This window comes from Natrix helvetica, assembly GCF_964273705.1.
Source record: "Natrix helvetica genome assembly, chromosome: 7".
NCBI lineage: Eukaryota > Metazoa > Chordata > Lepidosauria > Squamata > Natricidae > Natrix > Natrix helvetica.
In genome coordinates this window covers 26,371,897-26,396,390 of record NC_138558.1, presented here as the reverse complement: position 1 = coordinate 26,396,390, position 24,494 = coordinate 26,371,897, and the positions used below count along the sequence as shown (strand labels likewise).

General features: G+C 35.2%; 1 protein-coding gene across 22 annotated transcripts in view; it reads right to left on the bottom strand.

Moving 5' to 3' along the window:
• ANK2 (ankyrin 2) overlaps positions 1-24,494 on the bottom strand; it is a gene marked incomplete at its 5' end in the record, with an annotated part of 311,705 nt that overhangs the window by 124,983 nt on the left and 162,228 nt on the right. For 9 of the 22 annotated variants that reach the window (XM_081960475.1, XM_081960473.1, XM_081960476.1 and 6 more), the window contains one exon: positions 9,160-9,294. The exons of 6 other annotated variants lie outside the window; for them this stretch is intronic. In XM_081960475.1, coding sequence (XP_081816601.1) covers positions 9,160-9,294 — 135 coding nt within the window. Of the gene's footprint in view, positions 1-9,159; positions 9,295-22,358; positions 22,896-24,494 lie in introns of those variants that run through there. 7 more of the 22 variants (XM_081960484.1, XM_081960489.1, XM_081960488.1 and 4 more) reach the window with 3 other exon arrangements.

The following is a 24,494-nucleotide window of genomic DNA, read 5'->3' as shown; positions in this document are numbered from 1 at the left end:
AATGAAAAATTATTTATTTCTACAATAAAATATAAACCAGTTTAATTATTTCCTTAATATCTAGCATACAGAGTTGGAATATTTATACTAATAATGAATTCCTAATGGTTTAAAAATTATTAGCTATGTGCATTAAAATACAAGGGAAGATTAATTCAACAAAAAAAATGTTTGTAATCTTTCTGGACATTCTGGATGATTTTTTTTAAACCTGAGCTTTAATATAATTATGTCATAAAAATAAAGGAATGTTTGCTCACATTATACTTGATTATGTGGTCTATTACTCCACTTTAATTTTAGATGCAGCTATTCCACATGTACAACCTTGAATTACAGATAAATGTTCATTTTTCTTTATGATCAAGCTTTTTAGCAACAAAATCGGGAAAAAAATTATTTTATGTAGGCAAGCTTAAATCATTGGTTTAAAAAAATAGATTTGATATGTTTCATACATATCTTCCTTTTTGTATAACATAGAAAAAATTAAAAAATAAAATAAAATTGTATCTTCAAGTCTCCAGGAAGCAAGATAAAAAGTTAACATCGTAAGTTTCTATATTCCTGGAAAAATTATGAAATAAAAGGCAGAAATTGTGGTCACAAAACAAGGATTTAAAATGTAAAAAGTACACATTTCTTCCTTAGCCTATCTAGATGGTTTCATATCCAGGTATAAAAATGTCCAGCCATATTTTGCAGAGCTACAAAAAACTATGTTTCATGTTTAGACTTATTCTATGCTCAACATATCTGAACACTCTTGGGAATACTTTTCAGGGCTAGGTATTTGACTAAACAACAAATTAATGTTCATAAGAAATGGAATGAAAAAAGTCTGTCTCCTATTCGCCAGCATCTACTGTCTCCAACATACCAAATCGCTAAAGATTAGCTAGACATATGAAAATTCAGATTATAACACAATAAATTATGACAGAGGAAGTGAAAATGTTCTTAAAATGTACACCAAAATACTTTTTAGGATAGTAAATGCAATAAAAGTAGATATTTATGTATCGTTATCCCTTAATATTGCTACTTTTTTTCAATACAGTAACTTGAAATTGAATCATTTTTATTTGTGGCACATGAGATCTGAAGTTCTTGAACCCAGAGAACTAATTTGTGAGAGTGCAGAGAAACTTCTTTCAACTGGAACAAATTTTCAGTTTTCAGAATCAGAAGATTATAAGTGAATACAACTAAAGTCTCAGAAGAAACAGAAAAACAGCCAATAATAAAAAGAAAGGTTTCGAAAATAAAACTAAACCAGTGTTTCTTAACCTAGTGCACTTTAAGATGGATGGACTTCAAATTCCAGAATTCCCCAGCCAGCTATAACAGAGCTGGTAACTTGGCAAGCCAAGCTACTACCCTGCATTAGCATTGTGATCCCCATACACTACTAATAATAATGTACTTCTTACTGATCACTCTTTTGTGTTCACTCCACATTCACTGAGCACCTACGTATTCTTGTCCCTCTTTTTTTAAGCTTTACCAGACACACCCAATTATTATTTCCATATGATTACCTGGTTATCTGCCTGGTTATCAAATCATATTCAACACTTATCAACCACGTAGATTATACTTGCACATAAAAAAACAGAAAAAGCATGTTTATGCGATTTTTTCGTATTTGTAGGCATTTATACTTTGCAAAAGAAAGTATTACCCACTACCTTAATTTATACATTTTATTTTTACATTATTAAAAGTCTACCAAGATATACAAATCATCTACTTCCTTCATTTTTTGTTTACAATTTCTGTAAACTCAGCAATCATTTCCTTTGTTTTTTAAATCAAATGTAAATTTCTTGGTCTTTAGTATTATAATTTTCAGATTCATATTTTATGATGACTCACAAAATCTGACATTAGCTATGAATCAATTCAGTTCTTGGCCAATAGACAGTATAATCATCATACTGTATGTACATGTAATTTGAATATTAGCAAAGGCATTAAACAAGAAGAATCACACAGCCCAGTTTTATTCCCTGATCATCGTTGAACCATTCACTTAGCATTTCAATTATTTTCATACATGATAAAAACATACACTTTTTATCACGTATAACTCTTATCAGATTCACCATCACATTCATACTTCCCAAACTTTACACATTGTTATCTTTCCGACACTGTGAATCTGCTAAACACTTTTTCTGTACATTTTACTTCCTAGGTTTTATTTTACTGATATTTTCTAAGAGATGCCAGAAAAGACACATAAAATGCTATGGAGGAAGACTCAAATTAAATCTGACCGAACACCAATAAGAGCCCCATCAGAGCTATCTCATGATGATTAAGGTAGAAAAATGCTAATATTTCTTCACCCTTAGAGCTGTTTAGTGGCCAAAGAGAGACCACAGGATCTTCTTCAGGACTACTAAAAGGGCTATTCTGGCTAAATATTGAATAAAGTCATTCAATCCCATACCAGGTTAAATTCTGATTGGCTTGTCTAGCTAAAATGACTAGGCCTCACACTTCGGCTGTGATCTCAGATAGGAACTAGTCTCTTGAGGAAGTAGACAGAATTTTCTGCATTGTTTACCTCCTTCCCCATCCTCGTTTGCTTGACTCAGGTTCCTTTAAAGTGGCCAGACATGACTTGTAGTTGAGTCCATGTTGTGGTGATGGCCTCTTCCCTAAAAGGGACCGCTACTGAAAAGATAGTTGTACTGCTGTTCTAAAAGAAAGCAATTGATATAAACACCTTTTAGTTGGGTTTCACATTTGTAGATGACCTATGGCAATGCCAAGAGACATAACCTTGAATGCCTTGATCTCTCAGAGGCTTTTGACACTGTCAATCACAATATTGTTCTCCAAGGATTTTGGGTATTAGTTGCACCAATTTATGGTAATTTGTTTCCTTCCTTACATTGCAGTAAGTTTTAGCACCTCCTTTATGAGGTGCTATAGAATTCACATTCTCCCCTCTTGCTCAACATATAGATGAAAAGTAAAGTAAAGTAAAATTCATTTCTGGACTGGGAGGCCCTTTGGACACACACTCATGCCCTAGTCATCTTACAGCTTTACTTTGCAATGCATTCTAAATGGAGCTTCTTGAAACCACTTGAAAACATCCCCTGTCCAGAATGCATTGGCATGGCGAGTGATAGGCATGCTCCAGTATATCCATATGACATCCCTTTTGACACTGTCAGTTGTGAAGGTCTGTGGCACATCATGTCAACATTTGGGTGCCTTGATAGATTCATTCAAAATTGACATTGAGGTCAACTGCAGAATCACCAAGGCAAGCTCTGCATTTGGCAGATTATTGACCAACGCGTGGGACTGCCGTGGAATAAGCCTTGCTACAAAGCTTACAAAGTCTACAGTAGTGCTAACTACCCTGATGTATGCCAGTGAGACTTGGCCTGTATACGGAGGCACACTAGGCAATTGAACCACTTCCATCTGACCTGCCTCCGTAGAATACTGAGTATCCAGTGGCAGGACAAGGTCTCCAGAGCAGGCCTGCCATCAGTTCACACCCTGCTGATGAAAGCCCAGACACGCTGGGCAGGCCATTTTGCAAGGTTGCCGAACTATCACATTCCAAACAGGTCCTTTATGGTGAGCTGTTTCAAGGAAAGCGATCGCATGGGGAACAAAGGAAGCGATACAAAGATACGTTGAAAGCCTCCTTCACCTTCAAGTCGCTGGAAATTGACACCACTTCCTGGGAAACCCTGGCACAAGATTGATCAACATGGCGCACACTGATCCACCAAGGCTGCCAGACATCTGAAGACAGAAGACCAACCATGGCACAAGAGAAGCGAGCACTCCACAAAGCCAGAGCAAATGCTGCAGCAATGATGCCCACACGTCTGCCTGACATGTGGTAGAACATTTCATGCCCATATAGGTCTTACCAGCCACCTGCGGACACATCGTGGACAACCCACAACCTGTTAGATGTCAAGGTCCTCTTTGAACACGATGGACGAACATCATGACATTCCTGTTTCTTGAGCTGCATTAATTACCAGTATGCTTTCAGGTACAGTTCAATGTGCTGGTTATTAGCTATTAGCTAAATTTATGTATGACGTAAGTCCTGATTATTATTTGACAGAATACCTAACTCCCATGATGTCAGCTCAGTATAAGCTGACAGGATTGGTATGCCCTTTGTATCATCTATGAGGACAGAAAGCATGCTTTCTCTTGTGGCACCTGCTGTGGCTCCCCATCCTGATGGCATTCCATAAAGACCTATGTGTTCTCCTAAGTCTCAGATTAGAGTGGCCCTTGTTGGATATATTTGCAGGTGTGTGTATGTGCGTTGTTGGTGAAATTTGCCAACTTTATTCTTTTTTTGTTGTTCTATTTACATTGTATCTTCTAGCTTGTTTAGTTTTATTTTAAGCTGTCCAGTGTCCATCTGGAGTTGGTCATTGCCTAAATTGAATAAATTAAACTTCCAACATTCTAATAAAATTAATGATTTTATTTCATCTTTATTTTCTTGGACATTAACATTTGTATCATTTGTTTTAATTACGTTCTTTGACAAAATAGTACATTGGCCATACAAAACCATACATTATCACTAGCATTTCTCATCCGATTTTTTCCATATTATTTCAACATGTTTGTATTTCATTCTATTCACTTCTTGTTTAACACATGTCTTCTACTTACGGAATAAATCGTTAACTTACATTAAAAAAAACCTAACCCAATACTACTGAAACAGTGTCAGAACATTGAGTGCTAATAATAGTTTATTGCCTCCATTCTAGGTATATATTACAGCTAATAATAACATGTCTACTTATCTTAGTAGAAATATCTAAAATTGAAAAAAGTGATACAAATATGCATAGGAAGAAAGCCCACAGCTCTTTGCCCTTCTTCCTATTTTCTGAGTTCTCACTGGTTACATAGAAGGCAGGATTAATTTGAACAAACCAGTAAAGAATCCATATACACACATGTACTTTGACCCTTTCAAAGATCTTTTGTTAGATGACACAGAAGACAAAGGAGGCAGAGGAAGAGACAGAGGCAGAGAGAGGGGGAGAAAGAGATAGACAGACAGAAACAGAGATATAGATATAGAGATAAAGATATATATAGACAGTTAACTTTAAGTTAAGTAACAACCAAAATAAGCTGTCATTGATTCCTTTTGGTAATGGCTATTGATATTTTCATTTCTATACTTTTTAATATATATTTCTAATATATCAAATATTTCAAATATCCTATATATTTCTAAAAGAGTCTAATAATGTATTTTTGTGCCACATTCAATTTGAACAGCTTATATTAGCTTCCTTCCTTGTGGCATTAATTCACCAACGAGGTCTGTAGTTGAACATGAAAACTGTCCTTAATCCACCTTAACATGTTTATCTCTTGGTGTGTGCTTGGCATTGAGGTCAGGCAGCCCTGAAGGATCTTTGGAATGTCTTAGGATGCCCTTTGGATTTGGCAGTAGGCATGCAGCCTTGCATCTAACTCAAATTAGTTTTCAGTGTGGATGTTCAGGATGTCTATTATATTACCAAATAGTCAGTTCACTTGTAGCCAGAATGCATAACGTGATAATAAAAAATACTTAGACAATCATATTCTGAATCATGACTATGAATTGCTTTCAGTCAAAGGATGCCATAAGGCAATACTTTGGAGTTATTAAGGTGTCACTTTGAAAATAAACTCAAATGCTAATTAGCTTTGATTTTTAAAAAGTGATGTTCGTTTTGTTCTCTGCAGAATCACATTATTTAAAATCACCAAGAAAAGGTTAAATAACATACTTAATATGATTTTAAAAATTTGTTGTTCAAATTATATTAATTTTCAAGTTTTTTGGTAAAAAATACAGTAATCTTTTGTACAAGACATTAACTTACTTTTAAAATACATAAAATACAGCAATTTTATGCCTCAATAAGTGCTGTCAAATCCCATTAAAATACAAGAGCTTTTTGTATCTAATAAATAGTATCAGAGTGAAGATAGTAAAATTGCAGTGGTAAAAAGAAGAGAAAGTCTTATTTTAGGGTACTTATGGCTACCATGAAATGTTTGCACTGCAAAAGGCAACAAACAAACAAAGGTATGGCATCCACTGAAATTGTGCTTTCCGGTTCACTTGTGTTGAAAGACCAAACCTGAAGGGACCATGGTTGTGAAGTTGGCTGGGCAGCATTCAGCTGTCAGCTGAGTAGCTGTTCAGAATTCAAAAAATGTGGTGGGGATTGCATTTGGCAGGAAACTGGAGGAAGGAATAGAAATAAACATGAAGTGATCAGGAAAGCATGAAACTACCTTTTAATTATTAGGTATTCTCTGCAGCATTGGAAAAATGAAAGCAAGATTATAAAGACGTATTTCAGTAGGAGAAGATCAAGATTTGAATCTAATTGGATATGGATGTGCCTAATTATTGCTGCAGTTTGACATTCACCTACTATGAAAATATGTGACTAAAATAAAGAACTATGTTCATACATCATAGCAAATGCAGGGATATATTATAGAGGAATGTGACCATAATTTTAACAATTTATAGTAAAGTTTTTTTAAAAAAAGATAAGGCAATGGAGGGGGGGGTTAAACAGATTTTTTTCACTGTTTACTTTATTCATCATATTTTCTGCTGAATTTAAGGGTCAATGTGGTTTCAAGACCTTTTTCCAGGAAAAAAAATAATAGTGATTGAAAAACCAAACGCTGACCTTCCTAATAGCTAAGGTTTTAGTAAAACTTTAAGATTTGATATGTTTTCAATATAAAACTGCAGAAGTATGTGTTTCTCCATAGGGTGGCAATAAACCCAATGGAATAGAAGATGTAAAGCAGCAGAATATTTATATATAAATATTTATATATTAAAAGAAATCTCCTAAGAGTTCACTTGGTGCTATTCTGCATCAGAATTAAACGTATTATACACAAACTAATTATGTCATTTGGATACTTTATTGACAAGAAGTGCTTTATATAAATCAGACATAAATAAGCTATTCGAGTTAACTGAATTTGCATTGTCTCGTGTCAAATTTACAAAGGACGTTCTTGAAAACAGAAAGATACTATATATTAGGATGGCTATTCTATGTATTTGTAAAGTAAAAACTGACTGTCAATACTAAAGCTTTATGTTTTTAAACATAGGAGGAAGTTCCTGTGGAACTGGTCCAAATGTTCTTTGATGTTTATTCATTTTAAATCAACTATTTCCATCTGCATTTAAACTAAAGGATTAGAATAATCCTATGATTTCATAACTTGATTCTAAATAATAAACTGACCTGTAATGGAAATAGAATCAATCCATTCAAGGAAAATTGTTTTTTTTAATGTTCATCTTTTTTGTACACAAAACATTTGAGATATTGAAGAATCTTCTGCATTTAAATACTTCATGCACTTCCTATGTAGGCAATGTAAACAGTCCAACCATTTATATATGTAATTGCATAGGCAATATCTTCCATTCAACTTCATATATTTTGCTGCTAAGCACTTCATCAATAACATCTTTGTTTCTGCAGCACAGTAGCATATTGTATATAAAAAGGCAGTAAACCCCACTCCCACTACTGAAGGTGTTACTGTTGCTGACAAAATGTCTAAAAACAACCAAATTCAGAGAACACCAAGGACTCCGCAGTAGCGTTTTCTTGACATGTCAAACATGACTTGGAACTTCAATGGCAAACAGATAATAGTGATGTTGAACGAATACACGAAAACACTTGAAGAGTTATAATATACCATATGGCAGGCTGGCATATCTATATACTATGTAGTTCTTGGCCTCCAAAAGACATTGTATTAGCTTATGTTAATTATATGTCCCCTAAATATAACATGGATTAAACTCTGATTTGCACCAGACCCTATGAGAAACTGATTTTGTACGAGTGAGTATAGTATATTCCAGATTTAATGCTACTATTCTACCTATCAAAACAATAATACAAAAATAACAGTATAATTTGCTTTATTTAAAATAAAAGAATGCCCAATCTTCAGGAGATTACTATAAATTAGTAATTACAGTACACATTGGTTCGTTGTTCACTTTTGTGAAATTACTAGGAATTATGAAATCATGCAATATGAATTGTTTTTAAAAAATATTGATATTTTTAAAATTCATAAGATATCTCTGATTCAGTGAACGATGCTTCATGTTAACTTTTGGATTAAAGAAAGCTCAAAGCTCATCTGTTACAGATGGTGTTTGGATTTTTTAAACTAATCTGTAAAAATCATGTGTCTTGTTTTCTCTGTCTTGATACGTCTACAAAAAATCCTCCAGTCAAGCTATTTTTATTATGATAAAAATTGAATGCTTCCTAAGAAATTAAGATTTATTAATTGAGGTGAATTATACTTGAGAAAAAATGTCTACAAAGAAACAAGCAGGAGAGAAGCAATAGTGACATTTGAACAATGAAGATACAAACATACCATGTGAAAATTTAATGCAGTTTCTAACTGCCGATAAAAACATTCCAATTAAATTCTACTTCAGTTTTAAAAGAACAAGAATAAACATGATTAGTATAACATATTGCAAAGCTATTCACTCTCAGAGTAGATTTATATGTTTCTCTCTGCTAGAGGTACAAAGACAGTAGCCTCAAGCAGAATGTTATTTTAAATTAAATCTAACTTAATTTACTGAGACCTAATTCCAAACAAAATCTATAACATTATCTGTTAACTGTATAGAACAAAGTCTGTCTTGCTGTTAGTAACTATAAACATTGATAATGTTGACTTATAAAAGCAAAGTTTGCTTTGATCTTCTAAAACAAGGAAAATATTTATATCATACTGCATTTTCTCAAAAGCAATTTATTTTTTTAGGTTTCCAATACTAGGCTCTCTTTTTTTTTAAAGTGTAAAATGCCATCTTTCATTTCAACCACACTTTATACACATAGATTTTGTATGCACACCAAAACATTATGTGAGCTATTTTGCTCAATCCCAGATTGCCTAACCAACAGCATCTTAAAACACAACCAGCCTATATTTCAGCAGCTATTAGCTGATTCCAAATGGCAACACTAACTTAGCATTTCCACATTATTTTTTTATAACAAGTCCCTTGTTCTCTCATCAGCTGTGTTTTCTCTTTAGACTTACCAATCCCTCGGGATCTTTATTCACTCCATTATTGCATCCGTAATAGTCTGGAATCTTATCTGCATCTTGCACATTCCCTTCCAGTCTTACACCCTTGTCTGAGCCGCAAGCTTGGCATATGGGTGCATTGCCCATATCCTTCTGTAACTCCTGTAGTGGGTTTGACCTCGCAGAGTATGGAATATTCCAAAAGGGCAGATGAGTTTTGAAAATCGAGAATGATATTTGTAACTTCTATTTATTTGCTCTCCTGAGTTTTCTTTGGCAGAGATTTCTCTCTACTGGGCTAGGTTAAAAAGAAACTTTAACAACTACAGCCAGCATTCAGTGACCATTTCCAATTCAGGCTCTGTCTGTCTATTTTTACACCTACTGGCCCAGCTATGCATGTAAATTGAATGGGGAGGGAGGCAGCCTGACTAGCTCTGAGTTAAGGCCCTACTGTGTGAAATGCCTTCACACACGGAGGTTATTGAATTACTCAGCTGCATGCCTTTGAATGTTTTGATTTTTTTTTCTCTCCCTACTACATTATACATCAATGCTTGCTTACAGCATTACATTAATGCTGCCCGTTTCTAAAAGGAGGGGCTGAAAACCTTTTACTGTAAAATGATAACTATTATGAATTTATCATACCAACAATACCAAACTATATATGTAGACCCTTTAAAAAAAAGTGATATTTCATGCCATTATAGCATATTCCTTCATGTTTCTTTTCCTCTCCCTCTCTCATAGCATTTATGAGTCATGCTCTACAGAATTTTTTTTCACAATTTGCAAGATTATGACATTTGCGTAGTTTCTAAAAATTAAATTACACAATAACTCAAAATGTAACATGAAACTATCTATCTGATTTGTGGTAATATAAATGTGTTTTGGGAACAGTTCTAATCATAAGTACTATATGAAGGTGAGGGATGGTGGTAGTGAACTATTTTCGTCCATCTCCCCCAGATGGGCTTTTAAAGAAAACCCCACTTAATCTAGTGAATAAAACCAATAAGAAGTCTACCTTCATCCGAATTTGAAATATCTCTAGAACAACACCATGAAGGAAGTCATCGAGATCTGCTGAAAGTTTAGACTTAGAATAATTTTATTGTCATTTTGAATGTATACTAATCAGCCTACATTAAAATGTGCATGTAATTATTGACATAGAAATATGTACTTAATCTGCAAAGACCCACTTAGAGTCAAATGCAAGTGGGGCAATATAACAGTCTCATAAACAAATAGCATATTTAGGAACTATCCAGCATATAATCTCAGCCTAATGAATATAATTGGAATTTGATTATAGTTTCAAGTTTGACACCATTTTTAGAAGCATGCTGATTTTACACAAAATAATTCCCATTCTATGAACTATACCACCTACTTGAAAAACTCTAGATCAGGGGTGTCCAAACTTGGGAACTTTAAGACTTGTGGACTTCAACTCCCAGAATTCCCCAGCCAGCTGGCTGGGGAATTCTGGGAGTTGAAGTCCACAAGTCTTAAAGTTCCCAAGTTTGGACACCCCTGCTCTAGATACTTACAATAACGACTGCATCATTTTTAATGAGACAAACAAACTGAAAAGGAAACTAAATGTAATTTTAAAAAACTTATTAAAAAGGAAGATATTTATGTGAGCGAGATTCAAACAGCTTGACACAATGGTCAGATATGGGAGATCCCATTCTATACCCTACAATGAGCGTCTCTGCATTTGTGGAGTGGCAGAGATGGAAGACCTGGCTCACATCCTATTTGATTGTTGCTTGTATAAGGGGGTGAGAGACAGCTACCTTGGTCTATATACCAAATGAATGACCCATTGGGATCCCCTTATCAAAACAACTTACTTTATGTGCGGCCAGAACCTGAAAATAATATTTAACACAGCACAGTACTTAAACAAAATGGTTCAGTTGAGATCTGCATATGTGGGACTGATTGGGGTAGATTGTAAGGGTGACACCGAAATATAATTTTATGTCATTTTTATTCTATAACTATTGTATTTTACCCTATTATTTTCAATTGTCTATATAGGATTTTATTGGTTTGAACCTTGTGCTTTGATATGGCCTATTGGCTAATCAATTAAGCTATAATCTATTAAAAAGGCAGACCATGACAATTAGCAACTGAAGTTGTTGAGACAAAAATCTTTTGAAAGACTACTGAACCCAGAGTCCACAAACTGCAAGGAGTCGTCAAATCCACCTCCAGACTGTCATCACCTTTATTTCACATAGTGCAGTAACACTTGGTATTCCTTTTTGGAAAGAATGTACAACATAAACAGAATCTTATGGGAAGAGATGGACTGGTAGGTGCAATTATAGAGAGCCAAGATCAGCACTCAGAATTGCACCCATTAACTAATGCAATGATCAAAGCCCTAACATTATTTATTGAATGAAGGCCAATATACAGTACATGTCCCAGGATAATGTTTCAGGATTCAATGTGGGTCAATCACCCGGACCAGAGGTTTAGTCTTCTGAGCTTTCGGACTTGTGCTGAAGCCTCACGATGGGCTCCAGCACGAGACCAAAAGCTCAGAAGACTAAACCTCTGATTCTGATGATTGAGACACTTTTGATCCTGCAGAATTATTTATGCTCATTCATACTTGCAATATTGAAGTAATGAAGGCATTACTTCATTTCTTTCTCAATGTCCATTACACCCACTGTACCTCTCAGTGTCTCCTACTAAAAAAAACAAAGTTTGCTGTAAGTGTTTGAAGTGTGAAGAAGTGCCTGAACAGAGAGAAGAAAGGAACATAAAGAATTATCTTCAGGAATGAGAAGTTCTGCTCATTCTTTTAAAACCTCTGCGATATCATCAGGTATATATGCAACTTCTAAACATAGTTGAAACCACCTCACAACAACCTCCTGCAACCTATATTTAAAAGTATTCCTCAAAAACCAACTCCAGTTATTTGGTAGGTATATAGGTATATATTACCTATATTTTATGTATCTCTCGATATAGTATTTGGCATTTGGCAATCCCAAAGTCTGGTAGAATGAATGTATGTATAACAAGTTAATTTTCTGTTTATGCAATTCTGATTTCTCAAATCCAATTTATGGCAACTAGTAATATTATGACAATTTAGAATATCATTTTAATCTCAAGATTTTTGCTACAATTCCACAACTTCCATTTATCTATATTTAAAACATTAATAAGGAGATATTCAGACATTTTTTGGTTAGATAATTGAAGTATTTAGTAAACTCCAACCATTCTCATTATTATATAATCTTAAATTTAAAGAGAAACATGTTTTACACAGGCAATTGCTTGAGCAATTCTTAGTGTTAGAAGTTTTTTTGGTACAGCTGTTTGGGGGGGGGGTGTTGCAATATATAAATATATAGATGTAAATAAATATCCTTATAAACCAGGGAAAAATAAGACATATAGGATTCTTAGTAGTATCTGTAATACACATGATTTGCACCCAAATAGATAAACAAAAGAAAGGGATACATATTTTTCCAAGTTTAGTGTTGTTAAAATGTTTCAAAGTTATCAAAGACAATACTTCATAAAGCAAATAATTCCACTTGTTGGCCTCATTAAGGGAGTAAACAGCATTCCAACCTTGAAGTCCTAACTAAGTACTTAAAGTTTCAAAGTCTTTATAGAAGGGTGGATATTTTCCAGGATTGTGTTATTAATACAGCTGTTGTGGACCTGTTATATCCAGCGCAGCTAAGGAATAAGAACAGGCCAATTGTTATAATAATCAAGGTTGTATATCAATCCATTATACAATGGAAAACAGTCAGAAGTTTCTTTTGCTGTTGAAGTTTCTTGAACTTTTTTCAAAATGCCCTAAAGGCCATTAATGAAAAAGTGCAAGATATCTGTGACCTAATTGGTTTGGTTGTGCCATTAATGATTTGGTCCTAGGATTTGTAAACACTGACTGTACCGTTTGGGAATTAATATATTCTTCATTCCAGTTATACATTAGATTTTAAAAACGAACATTTGTTAGGGGTTCTAAAAACATCCTTAGAAAATGCTTTATGCTTTACCATTGCTTTATTTCCATTTGAAACTTTACTAAATTTGTACTTCCTTTTTCACAAATAGAAGTAGTCAGGATGCCTAACACAAAGCTTGAAAGTAATTCCATATGTTGTTTCAATTATACATAACTGTTTCTGCTCAAACCCTACAGAGAAATGTTCTGCAGTTATCCTTGACTTACGACTGGTCACTTGGCAACTTTTCAAAGTTATGACAGACAGCAAAAAATGTACATATGACTCAGATTTGAACTGTCCCCCCACCATGGTCACCTGATTACATTTTGGACTCTTGGCAACCAGCCTGCATTTATAGCTATTTGCAATCAGATGACTATAATTTATGTCATTTTTGCTAGAAAGAAGGGACATTTGATGTCTAATGCATTAACTACCGGTATTGAATATGAGCTGGCCAGTCAAGCAGGTTTGGGGATCAAATGATTACGTTAGGGTTAAGGTTAGGAAATAGCCTATTCTTGTTAAAAAATAAAAATATGTACTTTAAAGGAACATAATATATTCAGAATACAGGGATTCGTTCATAGGCTGAAATATTCTTTACTGGAATGGTCTTCTCTCTAGCAAACTTTGAGGTACCTTATCACTTCACAATATTTATCTTGCTTGAAAGCTGACATTTCTTTGCCTTCTTGTTTTTCTAATCTGGAAATCTATTTATATTGATCTCACACAGCACTAAGTAAAGACAAAAGACGTAAAAACAAACCCTCAAAGAGAACTTTATTAAAAGTAGATGCATTACATCACTCGAGACCCTGATAGAAAAGACAGCTATATCCCAATTAAAGCACAATTTTATAACACAGTCATGAAATAATTTCAAAAGTCCTATAAGGATTTATCTTTTCTTAAAATACAATTTTTGTCTGTTTGTGTGGCATTTGGTTAACTGTTTACATCAATGTATCATTTAAAACAATAGAGATGTCTTTGCTACCAGAGAACTATTGATTATTGTTAACAGAAGTGACCAAATGTATTAGCATTTCCCTAATATTGCTAAATATATCCAAGAGAGTCTATATAAAGCAGTGCTGCTACCAAGGATGTAACAGTACTATTTGTGCATTTATAGAATGGATGACAAATATTCAAAGTGCTTTGCCTACATGATATGGCAATTCTAACTTTGTAAGATAGCAATGCTAACCTTTTAAAAGACAACGATATTAACGGAAACACAAAAGAGATGTGAAAATACTGGCTGCCCATGTAGAAAGAAAAGTAGTGGGAAAATTATTCCCTATGCTGAAAACCTTTCGTGCCTGAAAACTTTTATATTGTTGATTCTTAACTACATGCCAAATACGTAGGTTCATAATCATGGGTTGCATTTAGCCTGCCAAAAGTACCCCTTCCTGCAAACATTTGCCCAGATTCTATTACCAAATTTCAGCGGTACTGAACGCTTCCATTTTCTCTATCAATTACAACCATTACTAGTACCAACAAGGCACCATTTCTGCTTTTCTCAATCCTTTCCTCAATTCTTCTTCACTTTACAGAACAAGATACTGTATATAGTGTATATATGCCTGGAAGGCTCTTAGGGTGGAGCTGAAAGGCTAAAGGGAAGCAGTATGCTCCCTCCTATATTTGGGTATACCAGGTGGTTTGACATAACGTGTGTGTGTGTGTGTGTGTGTGCGCGCGCACGTGTGTGTGTAAGCTAGTTTGTGCAATGATTAGGGCATCAAGCTAGAAACCAATAGACTTTAGGTCTAGTCTCTGGAGAGCCTAGACCTAAAGCCAGCTGGGTCACCGGAGGGCAGTCACTCTCTTGCAGTCTCAGGAAGTACACAATGAAAAACCATTTCTAAAATCTTTCCAAGTTAACTCTAGGGACTTCCCCAGGCAGTCTCCAGGAATAAACACTGATTTCAAGGAACAAAACAAAAAAAAAGGAGGGGAGAGATATTTATCTTACACTGTACCAGTGGTGGGTTCCTACTGGTTCGGACTGGTTTGGCCAAACCGTAGTGGTTTGGTGGCCTGGGTCGCTGGAACTAGTAGCGACCCAGGCCTGCCACTGTTAGATTGGGTAATGGATAGGCACACACAGGCTTAACGGTAACAACAACTCTTTATTAAGTACAACAAATGAGAACAATCCAGCGAAGGTTGAGTCTGACAGAAGCCCTTTTATAGGGAGCTGTCAGACCCTTCGACCAATAGGTTTAAACCTCTGTTCCTGCTGGAACGGAGGACCTAGAACAAGTATCTAACAACTCCCAAACCGGTTCTTCAGGTGGCTCTGTAAGTGCCGCCATCTTGTCTTTCGCTTCTGTGAATGCGCAGAAGAATTTTTATTGCACTGCGCATGCGGTGCAGCCCGAGCAAACCGACAGTAGTGCCCGCCGGGACCTATCCCTGCATTGTACTGTATTCTCAAATTCTCCCTCCCTCTCTCTATCTTCTTTATGTATACTGCATATAGAAACAGTATGGAATTGCTGTCATTTTTTAAAAAAATTATCAGAAGCAATTTAACTGTATTTAAGAATAAGCTCATTGCTTGTTAACATTAAAATGTATGAAACTGCTATTCTTCTCTAAAACCAACCATTTACTTAACAATGGCAGGCCATCCAACAGTTAGATATTTTCCATTGATCCGTATGTGCAAAATCCCACTGATCTCTCGTCTCTTCTACAAATCCTCTCACAGCACATTTATTTTTTTTTTAATAGAAAAAGGCTGGAGCTCTTATCCTACTGATGACTTTATGCCATGTAGATAAAGTAAAATGCAACCGCAGTATTTTCCATCAGCTTTGGTATACTTGACATGCATTCAGTGAAAACTGATCCATTTCATTTTTAGATAATATCCATAAACCTAGTGGATGATTTGACAATAAAGATCAAATAACAATCATTGTGGACAATGATTCGGGCCAACCTATCCATTAATGTTTAATAATTAAATACTTGACCAATTAAAACTGCTTATTTTTAGCCATCTTTTAAAAATAATCCCCAGAAGGCTGTTCTTATATGTGAATTCATCAGTGCATTAATCACAGTAATCCCTTCTTGCTAGTATCAGAGTCACAGCAAGCTTTTATCCGACATAAACATATGTCTCTATATTCAGCATCCAAACATAAAACACTCTATCCTAATATTTATTTGTATGATTATTTATACAGTATTTATGTCACATAAGATGACTCATAATAATCATATCATACTAATACCATGTTATAGTGAAAATAAACACTTTATTAAATATCCTAGCCAAATATATTAATACTGTTAGATACTTGCTTCAACTATGGTGGTTTCCACCAAGGTCCTCTGTTTCGGCGGGAACAGAGTTTTAATCCTATTGGTCGAAGGGTCTGACAGCTCCCTATAAAAGGGCTGCTGTCAGACTCAACCTTCGCTGGATTGTTCTTACTTGTTGTACTTTAATAAAGAGCTGTTGTTGCCTTTAGCCTTGTGTGCCTTTCCATTACCCGATCTAACAAATACAATTGAGGAAATATGATAATTAAGAGTTAACACAGTTTTATCACAACATGGTAATGCATGTGTGCCTCACTTTTACATGGATGGAACAAACTATGTGTGAATGCTGTTTTGCCATAGTGGCCTAAAGCACTCGACTAACTTGGTATAAAACATAAAGTTATACAATACTTTTGCTCAATTTGTGAAAACACTTTAGTCCCTACAGGCACACTTTAATATATGTAACTTAAAACACTCTTTTATTGTTGTTGTGTTCCAAACAAAGAAAACAAAGGGGAATAGTAGTATCCATTGGGGTAGATGTTTTGTCATTGTTTCAATCACATTTCAAAAAGAATTAAGCCAGGATTCAATTTTCATAATTCACCAGTTTCTAGCAAAATTTCATTCACCCATTTTATTCGTTCATTTAAAAGACATCTGTGTCATGAATTCTATGTATTAAAATGCAGACGAATTTAATTTAAAGTCAGATTAATTTCTTTAACTGTATTTAGTGATGTACTGGAGCATGTTATTTGAGGTAGGCCACCTCAACTAATGTTCTGCAGTACGTCACCAAATATAATTCTCAGGCTCCCATCTGAAGGTTCTCAAAAGTTGGGGATGTCACCCCCAGGAGGTATACCACATTATAAAATTAACTCCACAAGAAGGCTAAAACTGCTTTTATTGAGATTGGCTATAATAACATAATCCTGATTGTGCTGTCTGTCTGCTGCCATAGAAAAATGTATTTCCTGGGCCCAGCTGGATGGCAACATTTGAGGGAAGATGCCTGTACAGAGGCATTAAAAATAATACCATTGTTTTATTTATGGTTTCATGTATTCCATAAGATAATCGTATCAGGCCTATAAATGTCCAGAAAATCACTAGATAACAACAAAATGGGGTGGGGGTGGGGAGAAACAAACAAGATATGGTAGCTGAATAATTAAGGCCTAGTATTAATATGCAATTTTGGTTTGATTGGGCCTTTGATACATAGTACTTTTTTTATTATTGTTAGTATGGCCTTGTGGCTTAGACTAGATTTGGTTTAATCTTTCATTTTGTACGTTTTTATTCGGTATCTGTTTTAATGCCTTTCCCAAAGGTTATTTATCTGTGAGCTCTGTTTTTAAAACAAAGTTAAAAGTTAATTTTCCACAGTTTATTTAAAGTTATTGGGATAAGTGCTTTAAATATACCTTAAAACATAAAATGTTTGCAATAAATCTATATTAAAAGATATATCGTGGATCCAAAGAACTCTTTCTGTTATAACGTTTTTATCAGCAATTTAAATAATCCAACTTTACCATCATTAAATATTGGTCTGAAAATAAACTTCATAGGAAACAAAGGTTTACCTCGTGATTTTCATTACATGGTAATCCAACAGTCTGCTGTTCAGTTCAGAAATGTCAAGCAGCGTAAAATTGTTATACAATATAATAGAAAGACTAAATAATTAAGCAGTGTCTGCATTATTAACATGAAACATCTTAAGATGTTCATGACTGGCAACATAATGGGAACTACATGAAATAGTAAAATTCTCAAGTGCTTAAAAACAATAATTCCAGCTTTTCTGGCCAGGTTGTGAAGAGACCATGTCACACCCTCTTTGAATTCAAAGGAATACATTTTCTAAATTTAGAGATTTGGAATTCATGTGTAAACACCCTGAAAGCAGTGGTGCAATTGAGCTGGTTCTATCGGGTTTTGGGCGAAACAGTAGCAGTGGCGGTGGGGGTGGGAGGCTCTGCCCACCCGCCCGGAGGTAATCACAGCCCATTTTTTCACGTTCTCCGCATGCGCAGAAAGTCCTGTGCATGCGCAGAGGTGGTGTGTGCGCTCACATTAGTGAACCGGTAGTGAAGGTAAGTTGATTTCATCGCTGCCTGAAAGAGTCCTACAGAGAATGCCTCCATTTGGCAGACAGTCCGTGTATGGCTGCTTTTGGATAGATCTTAAAATAATTTTTAAAAGGTATTGGTTTGAAGCAAAGAAAAAGAAAAACCTTGAGCCATGAACTATTGAACCATAATCAGATCACAAAAGGCGGGAAATATTCTAATGATCTACACTCACCACAGACTTTTGTGATATTTTTAGTACAGAATGATGGGCAGCTTTCATATAAAAAACCTGTAGCAAAACCTTTTGTTACTTCAAATCAACATATTTTCCTTACTCCTGAAGCTCTTGCTACCTACAATTCTCATTCCTATCTGTTCTGTCTTCCAATTTTCCTTGTCTGTGCTAGTATTCTCACTAAAGCAGAGTAAAATCAACTAGGCAGAATAAAAGGAATGGTTTTGAGGTAGTGATAAAAAAATAGCTATTTAATTTTGTTTAGCTGTCCCAACTGGACTTTTCTGTGCAACTGAGTTTTATACCTCTCAAACCATCATACTGAATACAGTGGCTTATCCATATCCTAAGTTTGCTATTTTGCGCTATGTGTTGAGAAATTGTGTTGTGTTGAATTTCTTCAAAAGTCACTGAAGTGAGACCATCATATCTCAGAAATCTATTGATAAATATATATGTTTATTTTACTACTTTGGTTTGATTCATAAAGAATTAATAAATTAAATGAATGAATAAATAAATATATTCCATTATGCCAGCAGTAGGAATCGTGCAGCATTCCAATGTTTTCAAAAACCACATTTCTGAATATTTGCATATTTATGACTATTGATCCTGCTGACCAAAGCTCAACTGGAGAGCCAGAGCCTTCCCATCTCTATCTTAGTTTATAAATAAGCCAGTGAGTTCCAAATTGAAAGACTAAAATTGATCCATCTCCTAACATTGTGAATATTATTTCATTAATCATATCATTTAACATTCTTATTTAGCTTCTCTGTTGTATACATTTTATAAGAAATAAAAATTTCTTATAATTTTTCTACTGAGCCATGATTTGTTGGGTTTGCTATTGTACAAAGAGATAAATCATGGTTTACAAATATAACAATCAGGTTCAGACATGCAGTGGAATCATATAGGATTCAATACCTGTGTCAGTCTAACCACATATTTCTACACATGCTCATTTGCTCCATAAATTTTAGGATTTGAGATCCCTTCCTCTTCTATGTCCCTCCCTCAATATGCATTTCCTGCATCCTCCTTCCTCCAATATGGACTTTTGGAGGAGTTACAACCCCAGTGTTTATATGAATCGCTCAGAGAAACATGTGACTTCACTCTTTGGTGGCCAGAACAAAATGATACACCAAACAGTTTTTTCTGTGCATGATGGTATCTCACATCCAGCTTATCAGCCTTAAACTCACATTTATGTGTGTAAATATCTATATAGAAAGTTTGTATGTTTTTCCAAAGTTAAAAAAGAAGCCATCAAACAACGACCATTTCTCATTCCAATATTTGAAGACACTTCCTGTTTTCCACAGCTTTTACAGCTTTTAACCATATACACAGCATATGTACTATTCTGGCAATTATCATTCACGTGCATTAATATATACCTCTGCAAGGAAAAAAACCCAATAAATTTAAACCAAATTCACCTTATTAGAAAGCAAGTGTACATACAACTAATGTACCTATTTATGTAATACTGTATTGCTGCAGTAAAAGAAAGGCTTAGGGAAGCTGATGGCAGAATATGAAATGGAACAAAACAAACATAACTGTAATATTTTCTTTGAATATTCTGAGCAACACTGACCTATTCCTATACCAGAACATCCTGATCTTTGCATCTTCTGTGGCCACTATATTAGTAACTTTTGGCCGGTTTTATGTGTCTCTGGTTCTAATCAAGGCTGTAGAGCAGTGTATAAAAAGGAAATGTCAGAAGATACTGATTTAATTATATCCAATTTAATTAAAAGCCTAGCATCACATTTAAAACTGTTAATAAGCAGAGATGTACAATATCTTATCACCACAAGCTATTTAATCCTTGAGCATAACCTATATGCATTTTTGAACTCTATTCATGTGTTACATGTTTTAGTATATCTGTTGGTTGAAAGAAAATCACAACCAAGGGATTATTATTTCTGTAGCATTCTGAAGAATTAGGATACTGAATACAATCTGTCTGAGAGTATCAAGCTGTGGCTGTACTTGAAATGATACTTATATTATGCTGTTGGAAAATTCTATTGCAACTCATTCTATTGCAGCAAACAAAGCTTTTAAAGAGTTGGATATATCACTTCAAATATCACAAAGCTATTTAGCAACATACTAAATTGGCAGTTTAAGGGGGGGGGGGGAATTAACATTAATTCATTAATTCATTTCACAATGCCAATATAAGAAAATGATAAACAGATCAGGCATACAACAGCACGAAAAATTCTATTAATTTGTGAAAGGATCTGTAAATTAAAATGAAGCATGACTTGACATATTCATTTGACCTTAAAGAATAGTAAAGATGATAGAATGTATGTGCAGTTTGCTATGAAGTGTTATAGAGTACAACTTGTACAAAAGATAAGGTATTAATAAAGGAGAATTAAATAGGCAGGTGTTTCCTATATATTAATAGCTATTTCACCTATGAAGATTTGCTTTTTCCATATGAAATTTTGCACTATTTGTGCACTTTTTGCACTACTTGTGCAAAATAAACAGAATGTGATGGAATAAACGCCCATATCTATTTCAACAAGCCTATGGAGACATTCAGTTTGCATTACTTAACAACTAGTGAAATGCAAAAATAAAAACACTTGTGTGATTGGTACCTGTGACTATACATTTTTAAAATCTCTAGGCCCAATAACATATATTCTCTACCTGAAATGTCTCTACGCAACATAATTTCAGAAGTACTACCTGCATATGCTCAGAATTATTATTTTCTCATTCAATATGTGAAATAGTTTATACAGCTAACTGTTCTTAACCAGCAAAATGAACAACTTGTTAATATTTGGCTGATATTTGTCAGGGTATTTACTTAAAAAAAAACACAAATCTACTGTCAATTGTTTCCCTGTGCTAATCACAATTCAAAATCAGTTGAATTACAATGCTTCAGAAAGAAATAATCCAAGAATGGTTGACCTGTAAGTGACAATAAGACCAAATTTTATTTTCAACTGAATTTAGTTTAAACAAAAGTACTCTATCATCTTTTGTTCCATGCCTGGGTTAAGAAATTTAGGAATATACAAAGAGTGGATATTACCAGAATATCAAAATCTAATAGCACATTTATGCCATCACTGCAAGCAGAAGGACTTAAGTTTGTTTACAGGGTTTGATGCTATTTGAAGCAAAGAATAAGAAAGAGGGGAAACAGTGCCACAAACCTCAAAACCTAACCTGATTAAACGGAGCACGAAGTCCCTTTCTGTCTGCCAGTAATCAATTTTAGGTCAGGCCTAAGAAATACCTGCCTTTAAAGTGATCAAACCAGACTTGGTTGGTTTGAAGATAAAGAAAAAACAATGTATTAGTGTCACTAGCTTTATTTACACATCTGCGGTGCTCTCAGTGCAGCAAGACTACTGGAAGCATAGAATAATTTTTGAAAAGCAAAGGCATGCAGACATTCTGGAACAAAATAACAAAAATGCTGTCATTATCTTGCTGGAGGTATCCTGTACTATGCAGTACATTAAAGGGAAGTGATGGGGAAAAGGTGTTTGCTCATACCTTGCGCTTCCGATTTTCTCTAGATATTCTCCTCTGCCTTTTCCTCTCCTTTTCTTTCTCCTTCTCCTTCTCATCTAGTTCTGCCTCCCGAACTTTTTTGATAGAAGCAGCGGCATGAGCCATTTTGGAAAAGGGATATCAGCTTGGAGGTCTCCGTTCCTGGACCCAGATATCCAAGGTTTGTTTATCTTACAAGGACACTGCCGAGGTAATGCTGGGAAGCAGATATTCACTGGGCAGCCCTCTCCTCCTCCTCCTCCTCAAGCTGCCTGTGATAGGTCACAGCTGTGCTCTAGCTTCTGCAGCATCCATAATTCAGCATGATACCCTAAATTAGGAGTCTCTTGTGATCTCCTTGCATGAGCACAGAACACGCACACAGTGGCAGAGGAAGAATTCCCTGCAGCAAGCATGAAGCATCTGGAAATTTCTCTGACAGGTGAAAACAGAAACCCATCCAATATAAAAAGAGTTTCTCCGCATGGAAAAGATCTATTGGGATTCCTCCAGATGGACTATGCCTCTCAGAGGAAAGCTAAGATAAACCCACCTCTGCACATCCGCTGGAAGTGGGTGGGTCTGTGGGTAGACGGGGGTGGACAGCTCCCTGCCGCTGCTGCCACCATCACCCTCTTACAGGGTGAGAAGAAAATGGTGCAGTCTGACTTAATTACTCACTGCTACTGCTGCAAATGTCTCTGCTGAAGCGGATGACAAGCTACACAAGCCACCACTCTGTTTTCTCTCCCCACCCCTTCCATGTTTCCACCAGAGCTAACCCCCACCCCGAAGCAAAGTAGTTATAAAAAGAGGCCAGTACTGCTACATTCAGAGCAGACCAGCTGCAGTCTGTTCTGTCTGTAAAAAGCAGCTTTCTGGCTAAATCTGTGCTGGAGCTAAGAAGGGGAGGGAGGAGGTCTGGGAACAGTCGGATCCTTATTGTGTCATTTTCAACTCCACAAGGGGCTGCACTGAGGGAACTGCGTTAAACAGTCAACCTGCTTCTTGTTGGAGAAGGGACTTAAGAGGAAAAAAAAACACGGAGCATAATCTGGGCTTCTATTATGCTACTCAGCTGGACTCTTAAGAGGGAAGGATAATAAAGCATAGGGTATCTTTGCCTGCATTATATTATACGTAGCTGGAGACTGTCATCAGCTGTTTGGAATAATGATTTGTATCATTATTCCAAACAAAATTGTGAAATGCTTATGTTAGGAATAAAAAAGCAGGGTGGCAGTAAAAGGAATTTAACAAAAACAAAAAGAAGGTGCCTCTTTTTAAACTATAATTGCCTCTCCCTCTGTGTTTTAACGATGCAGTAACTTGTTTTTATTTTAGATAGACGGAATTTCTCTTCACTGGCAAAAACCTATAGCTGAAAAGTGGCCTAGCAAAATAGGAAGATGACATTCCAAAATAGAATTTGCTATTTTGAAATTGCAGAGCTGTTGCTTTCTAGGTTTATCTCAACAGGTTGATGGGGAATTGATTGGACAGCTGCTGATAATAACTGATTAAAGCCATACAAAATGTACACTGAAAAATGAAATTATTTTATAGTGTATTATTAAAACGATCCAATGTCAGTGCTCCAAGACAGAAATTATGCCTCTTAAAATAATGTTCAGAGTACTATATTCTAAAAGCTATTTTCCATGTTTAAATAAAATTGAACTGATATCATGCAAAGCAATATGATTTAAGTTCTGTGGAAGAGATTTTTATGTGTCATTAGTGTCTAATTATTAGGGTCAGCAAAGCATTTGGAAAGGAGATTAGATAGCTTTTAGATTAGTATTTCTCAATCTCAGCAATTTTAAAGCGTGTGGATTTCAAGCAGAATTCCTCAGCCAGCATGCAGCCCAAGGAATTCTGGGAGTTGAAGTCCATACTTCTTTAAAGTTACTGTGTGTCCAATCACACTTGGCCAATAAAGAATTCTATTCTATTCTATTAAATTGAGAACACTGCTTTAGAAAGCAAACCACAGATATGGGAAGTGAAAACTTAAGCCTCCCTTTCCATTCCTTACTGTGATTTAGATTTAAAAATAAAAAGAGTATTCCCACAATTAATCATGTGGGCTTTGGACACAGGATTTATGGAACCTCCTTTCTAATTAAAAGACCCATG